Here is an 8,176-nt window from a genome sequence, read left to right on the forward strand (position 1 = left end):
TAATCATTTTTATTTTTTTCGGGTAAGAGAATATTATATCGTGAAAAACACTATTTGTATATTAAATGTTTTTGACATCCCATAAAAATACAGTTGTTATTAATTAATTGTGTATTTAAATTATTTTTTAATTAATAAAAAAATACATGTTTAATTGTTAAGAATATAATGGTATTAAAATGATGTTCAATATAAAAGATGTAGAATTGTAGACATAGCGAAATGGTTATATCATTGTTGTTTTTAAATTTGGAATGTGATTACCTCTTTTTTAGTTGGCCTTATCACTTTATTAGAGAGTCATTGACCAATTAATATTACTAGCATCCAATAGACACACTGACATGCCTGTTAGATTTTTTTTTTTTTCTAATTTTTTTTTTATATTTTGCATACTTATTACTAGTTTAAAAAATAAATTTTTTTATAAATTTGGCCAACTGACAGTAATTTGTGATGAAATACATTAGACATCCTAGAAAATTAAAATTTTTAGTAAAAAAAAATAGAAAATTAACTAACAGTAATAATAGAAAAATAAAAAAAAATCAAAAAATTTATTTTATTTAGTATTTATTTATTATAGTACATTAAATAAAGATAAAAATAATAAATTTTGATAGGTTTTAACTAATATTTTCAAGTTATGAAATATTTTTAGTTAACAAATATTGATTTAAAATATAAGATAAATATATGGAGAAAAAAATTATTGGATATCAAATAGTTCTCATAAATATATATGATTCCAAAAGAAAATTCAATTAAGAGAAAAATACCAAAAGTAGTAACTAGGAACGGATCTATGTGCTTTGTTGTGAGCGCAAGTATCCCATGTAAGATTTGAAAATTTTTTGAATAATATATGATAATAATATTTATTTGTCCTCGTTAAATGATTGAATTTGATTTTACAATAAATTTTTATTCAATTTTTGGTATTTAATAGTTAATTTAAAAATTTTATGTAAGATGTCTATTAGAATGATTAATTCTCAATTTAAATAAGATTAATGTTCTTTGTTAAAAATTAATTCGAAAAAATATTATTTATCTTCTTTTAAAATTTTTTTAGTAAAAACTACATTAATTGAAAGTATTTTCTCAACTAGAAATATCAATAAAATTTGACTTCTAATTGTATGAAAAATAAATTTTTAAATAATTATTTAGTAACATATATAAAAAGAGAGATATTTCGATTATATTATTAAGGAAATGATTACTCAATTTTTTTAAAATATAAAACCTAAAAGTAAAATTCTAATTAGATGTTATATTTAAATTACTAATCTAATGTTTTAATTTGTAAATTAGATATTTTAAAAATTAATCATATTTTATAATAATAAAATATAATTATAATATTAATTATCTATATGTACATAAAAAATCACCTATATAAAATATATATTAAAATATAAAATATATATTAAAAATAAATTAAACAACACATATTTTTATATAAATATATAATAATTAATAGATAACTTAATAGCTGAGTTTATATACATGTTATAGTTTTATTATAAAAATTATTATTATTATGTTATATTTATTTTGCTTCTATTGTCAAAATTTTTTGGATCCTTCACTGGTAGTAACAACATATTCTAAGATCATTAGTATAGCATTATCTTATTAGAAGAAAATAATAAAATGGAGCCAAAAATATTAAATGTGGTCTAAAATGTCTTTAAAGATGAAATTAAGGGGGAATGGATTAAAATGGTAAATGATAATATATATTCAAATGAGAATCCATGAATGTAGTATAAAAAAATGAGAATGCATGAATATAGAGTAATCGTGTATTTATTAAATGCATGTAGACAATTCGAACCAATAAAGACTAACAGAAGAGATGATATATAAATATAGACATAATAATTCTGGATTATCAATTTGACTACGAAAATTTAAAAAAGTAATAATTAAGAGTCTTAATTTATTTTTTAATATTTAAAATTATGAAATTTTAAATATATATTACTTTTTTATCCTAAAAAAATTATTATTCTTTTAATTTTCAAATAAAAATTTTGAGCTTTTTATTTGTTTGATGTTTTAAAAATATATATATTGAAATTTTTACATTTTTAAATATTAAGAGAATAATTAAAATAATAAAATTAGAAGTTTCATTTATTATCTTTAAAAAAAAATACTGTTGGAATGGTAAACAACTAAACATCACTATGTTCAAAATTAAAAATAATTTGTCATATTTTCTATAAGTATATATAGGGGTGCTTCTAGAAGACATAGTGATAAGCAAGTATTCATAAAGTAAGTGACATTGATTTTTAGATTTGTTATTGCGTGCATGATACTTTTACCTGATGTATATTTCCATTCTTATTAAAGGATTAAGTTTCCTCTTCTTATTTATTTTTCCATGTCTGAAGACAAGATATATTTTAGCCTTTTGAAAAAAATTAGATGAGTACATGTAAAAAAATACTCTGATACTTATGTCATTATCAATATGAGAAGTATATTGGATTTTTTTAAATAAAAAATATTTTATTTATTAAAATATACCATTTGTAGCATTTTTACCAAAATTCTTCATATTTTTTATCTCGTTTACAATGTAAATGAAATAAGAATAGACATATCTTATTTACGCTATAAATGAGATAAGACCCAAGAGGGTAGATGTGTATATTTGGTTTACAGTGTAAACAAGATACGTGAATATATATAACGTTTACAGTGTAAACGAGATACGTTTCGACAAATTTTCAGCAGTTATAAAATGATGTGCAGCCTTTTCTGTTCTCTACAAACATTTCACTTCTTCTTCTCCTCCGTTTTTCTTTCGAAAAATAAGCCAAAATGTCTAGTAGTAGTGGATATGTGGTTGTAAGTGTATATCCCAATTGCCATAAGAGAAACAGTGATACTGGCATAAATTTGAGTGCCAAAATCCCATTCCGTTGCGCACCCAGTGAGTAAGTTCTTTATCGGAGTTGAAAAGTCTGATATTGGGTAGCATTGGTGGTAGCGGGAGAAAAGAGATCGGGAGGATGGGGTATTAGCACAGATGGGAAATTGAGTTTTTCAGTTTTGTCTGTTTTGCCTCCATGGCGACGAGCATGTGTGCCTCATGTTTGATATCCATGGAAGAATCATGGCAAAACAAGTGATGGAGCTTTCTGCGGGGGTAGGTGATGTTGGTGGTGGTAGATCTGGGTAGTCGAATTTTGTGCAAGACGACCCTCCTCTCGCACCACCACTGCTACATGCAGTGGAAGACATGGACGTTGATGGTGGGATTCCGATGAACAGTATGTTGTGGATAGCAACGACAGTAGTTGTTCTGAAAACCATGTATGTGTTATTTCGTTAGGGAGGTGCATAGGGTTGGAGCAGTGCACAAGTGTTTAGCACCCACCATGTCCCAGGACCATCGACAGTTGGACAACAATCTCATCTACAGTGTCATCCTGCCATTGATACAATCCAGTCCATCCGTCAGCATCCATGTTCTACAAGGTGTAGTTAGGCAAAGCTATCACTTCAAACCCCTCATACAAAAAGGTTTGGATGGCAAAGCAAAAGGCTATTACGTAGATGTATGGTTATTGGGAGGAGTCATACAATAAGGTGCCGAGGTTGCTGCAAGCACTGCAGAGTTGTTGTCCCAGAACGATATGTGAGTTCAGGGCTGTACTATACTATGATAGTCACCTTATGGAGCGTGATTGTAGCATGTTTGATAAAGTATTTTGGGCCTTCCCTACTTGTGTGGAGACTTTCAAGCATTGTAAACCGTTCGTCTCTGTCGATGGCATGCATTTGTATGGAAAATATGGTGTTGTTTTGCTCATTGCAGTGGCACAGGACGGTAACAGCAATATCCTTCCTGTAGCATTTGCAATTGTTGAGTCTGAGACCACCGAGCATTGGTCTTTCTTCCTTACCAATCTGAGATTACATGTGACTCCACAAGATGGTCTGTTAATTATTTCTGATAGATTCCATGCTACCAAGGCGGCACTGAGAGCCGATGACAGTGGTTGGCAGTCCCCTAAAGTATTTCATGCTTATTGTGTCATGCACATGGCGGCAAACTTCATGTCTCATTTCAAGTCTGCCGAGAGAAAGCGATATCTCATAAATGCTGCTTATAGTCCAAACCAGGCTGGGTACGAGTGGTACATGAATGCCTTGAGAGGTTTGTTGCGAGAGATAGCAGATTGGGCTGGTAGGTTCAACAAAAAGATTTGGCTAAAATACTACAGTGACGGTTGAAGGTTTGGGCACATGATAATGAACCTCTCCAAGTGCATGAATGCAATACTTAAGGGTACACACTATTTACTAATTTCAGCCATTGTGCGATGCACCTACGAGAGGCTACAGCAGTTGTTCGTTAGGAAGGGAAGGGAGGCACATGCACAACTTGGGGCGGGGAATCAATTTTTTTAATGGCTGATAGCTGCTGTTGAGAGAACAAAGAGGGGATATTGAAGATGCGCGTTACTCACTGCGACAGACGGGCTTCAGTGTTTGTGGTTGAAGAGTTAGAGCCTTTCGAGGGTTGGTCGAAAGGTTCGTTCCGTGTTCGGTTGACGGTAGGTACGTGTGACTGTGGTCTTTTCCAGTCATTCCATTTCCCATGTCGTCATAAACCAGTCGTGAGATACGTATAAACCAGTCGCACAGGGTAGACACCACTGAAAAAATCTCTGGTATATCCAAGAGACTAGCAGCGGAGTGTATCCTACAATGGCTATGGTGGCTCAATATGCTGCATAGCATAGGAAGTGGTATGTCCACGCAAGCATCGCGGAACCCCAAGATAAAGAACGACACTTCTGAAAGTCATCAAGCAGTGGCAGCCACCAGAGATGGACCTGATTGTTTGACTTGTCAGTCATCAGGTAACTCCTAATCATCAAAAGTATGTAACACCTCGTGTACGTCGGAGGGTGCCTGGATCATCGGTATCGGGCATCCGTCGGAGTCGCTCTTGAAGTCGTGTCAGCTTGAGGAAGAAAGACTCCTTTCTCTGTGCACCCTGCTGCTGAATTGCAGGAGGTCTGGCACCAAGTAGCCGCTCCACCAACTCCCAGGTCTCAGTCCTGTACCATGTGTTAAAATCATAGAAGGACCCACCTATCGGCTCTTCATGCGTACGTAACTCGAGGTGGTACGTAACGTCTTGCAGGGTGATGGTGCACTCACCCCATGGCAGGTGGAAAGTGTGGGTTTCAGGACGCCACCGCTCCACGAATGCCGTAATCAGGGAGTTGTCAAATACGAAGTCTCTGAGTGACACCGTGTCGCCAAAGCTAGCCTCTTTTAAGTAAGGGACAATGGCATCCAGTGAGGTAAGTGTGTGACTCACTCGCTTGGGAAGAAGCTAGCGAGACCTTTGATAAAAAATAAAAAACTGAATAAGAATCTATAAAACTATAACCTATCAAATTTAACACAAAAAACACTTCCAATAAACATTCACATCACAAATTAATTTAACTGATAAGTAGAAACAAATTTAACAAATAAGTAGAAATATTTATTTAATTATTTAATAACTAAATTAATAAACATATAGTTAATAAATTAATTTAAATAAAAATATTAACTTAAATAATTAATAACTAAATTAAAAATTATCTAGCTAATTAATAACTAAATTAATAAATAAGTAAAAACAAATTTAACAAATAAATAAAAATATTTATTTACTAAATTAATTGAAATAAAAATATTTACTTAATTAATTAATAACTAAATTAATAAACATGTATTTAATGAATTAATTTAAATAAAAATATTGACTTAAATAATTAATAACTAAATTAATAAATATCTAATTAATAAATTAACTTAAATAAAGATATTTATTTAAATAATTAATAGCTTAATCACCTAACACCTACCAAATAACTTACTTTAAATAAAAAAAATGAATAACATTTACTTAAGAATTTAATTTAACTAATACCTAAAATCATACCATATCAACCTTTCATAACAATATATTTATCTACCAAACATGTGTTATATACTAGTTCTATAAAAGTACTCTAAGTATATATATATATATACATGTTCTAACATAAATAGAAAAAAAAAAAATACTAACTTCGAAGTTGACTGCCTCGCGATGTGTCATGTCGTGTTCAATTAGTTGATATCCGTCATGTCGTGTTCAATTGGTTGATATCCGAATCATGTGCATCTGCACGCGCCATGCTCGCCGAGTAAGTCGGTAATATGGTTAGAAGAGGGTAGAAGTTGAAGGAAAGTTGAAGAAATTAAATGAATGAAAAATCTATTCAAAGAACGCCGTAAACGAATTGTATATATAGGTTGCATTTAACATTCTCTCATTTATAATGTAAATGAAATAAGATTGTACGTATCTCATTTGCATTGTAAATGAGATAAGACCATTACACACCACGTGCGCAAACGTGATACGGCCACATTGTATTGTGCCTTATCTATCTCATTTACAGTATAAACGAAATACATGCAATCTTATTTCATTTACACTGTAAATGAAATAAAATATATGATGAATTTTGATAAAAATGATTCAAATTATATATTTTGGTAAATAAAATATTTATGTATTTATTTTAAAAAAAATCCGAAATATATTAGAACAGTAAAATTAATTTAGAATCTAAGACTTTGAGAGGTAGACATTAGGTGAATATCATTGATGACACGACTGATCATTAAATAGGCAATGATAGTTATTAATTTAGTTGGTTATAATTTACAAACTCATAATTAAGATAAAATAAAGTTGAGATATGACTCATAATGTACAATAAAGATTAAATTATAAGATTGCATTTGTTTACAAGAATAGGATAGTGAAACAGTAGGGACACAAAGATATAAAATCGTGTTTGACTAGGGGTAACAATATATACCCTACCTGCGGATACCCAATTCGACCCCACCCGATCGGGCAGGGTTGTCAACCCGATCCGCAGGGGTAGGGTAGGGTACGGGTAGGGTTATCGTTCGTGTCAGGTAGGGTGCGGGTTGAGCCTCAACCCTACCCGACCAACCCGCACTCTATATATGTTTATGTTATATAGTTATATAAAAATATGTTTTAAGTGGATGTTGAATTCAAGACCTCTCACTAAATGCAAAAGATCCTTAACCACTAAAAGAAAATCATTAATTGATAATTTAATATTTTTTTTTTACATAAAAATCAGTTCTATTTTAAATTATCATCAAGTTATATAATAATGTTATATATTTTTTGTAACCCGTGGATAGGGTCGGGTACCCGCGAGTTAAGAGCGGATAATATCCCAACCCGCGGGTAGGGTAGGGTTGAATTTATATAAAAATTTCAACCCGCGGGTAGAGTTAGGATTGGATCCAAACCTTACCCTACCCTACCCATTGCCACCCATATGTTTGACAGATGAGAGATAGACATAGATAGAGATATTGTGTCCAAAGACACTGAATTAGTGTATTTTGTGTCCATCATTACAGAAAGGACACCAGAGACATTAACAAATGATACAATTTATTTTTTATTTTTTATTATTTTTGTTAATTTTTTATAATTATATTTTTTATTATTATATTTTTCTTTTCAATTTTTTTGAATGAAAAAATGATAATAAATTAAATTTTCATAATTGGTTCTACTTTATCACTAAACAGAATATAAGAACACTAAATTCTATGTCTGTGTCATTTATGTTTTGTTCTCAGTATCTTGTCTTGTCCTATTCTTAGAAACAAACGTAGCCTAAAATAACATATCACAGTCTCCAAATTTTTCTTGCCAGCCATATGATCTAGACTAAGCTTAGAAAATAAAATGAGTTGTAATTCAGTTAAAAGATAAGTGAATAATGATATGGTGAACTCTCAAAGTTTAATTAAGTTTTTATGTTGGCACTTATAAAAAATAAAAAATAAATAACTCTATAATAAGTTTTATGTGCTGAGTTAATTGTGAGATAGATATTTTATCAACTTACAATAAAGGACCGATAATTATTTTTTGCTTAAAATCTTTAATTTATGATCAGTATTGGTTTAATAAAAAATATTGTGACATAAATTATATGAATTTAAAAATAAATATACATAAATTGTAGAATATGAAAATAAAGTAAATGAATCAATTACTCATATGTCAATATTTTGAAAAAGAATTTCTTTGAGT

At 30.2% G+C, this 8,176-nt stretch overlaps 1 protein-coding gene across 1 annotated transcript; it reads left to right on the forward strand.

Moving 5' to 3' along the window:
* Positions 1-3,579: 3,579 nt before the first annotated feature.
* LOC148550646 (uncharacterized) lies at positions 3,580-4,260 on the forward strand. The gene has a single exon (XM_088494571.1). It carries the CDS (start codon positions 3,580-3,582, stop codon positions 4,258-4,260), a length of 681 nt encoding a protein of 226 aa, XP_088350697.1.
* The last annotated feature ends 3,916 nt before the right edge of the window (positions 4,261-8,176 follow it).

This window comes from Arachis ipaensis, chromosome B7, assembly GCF_059453495.1.
Source record: "Arachis ipaensis isolate K30076 ecotype BB chromosome B7, ASM5945349v1, whole genome shotgun sequence".
Taxonomy (NCBI): domain Eukaryota; kingdom Viridiplantae; phylum Streptophyta; class Magnoliopsida; order Fabales; family Fabaceae; genus Arachis; species Arachis ipaensis.

What these genes read in the sequence shown, in the direction of transcription:
- LOC148550646 (XM_088494571.1), top strand. Translation starts at nt 3,580, where the DNA reads ATGTATGGTTATTGGGAGGAGTCATACAATAAGGTGCCGAGGTTGCTG.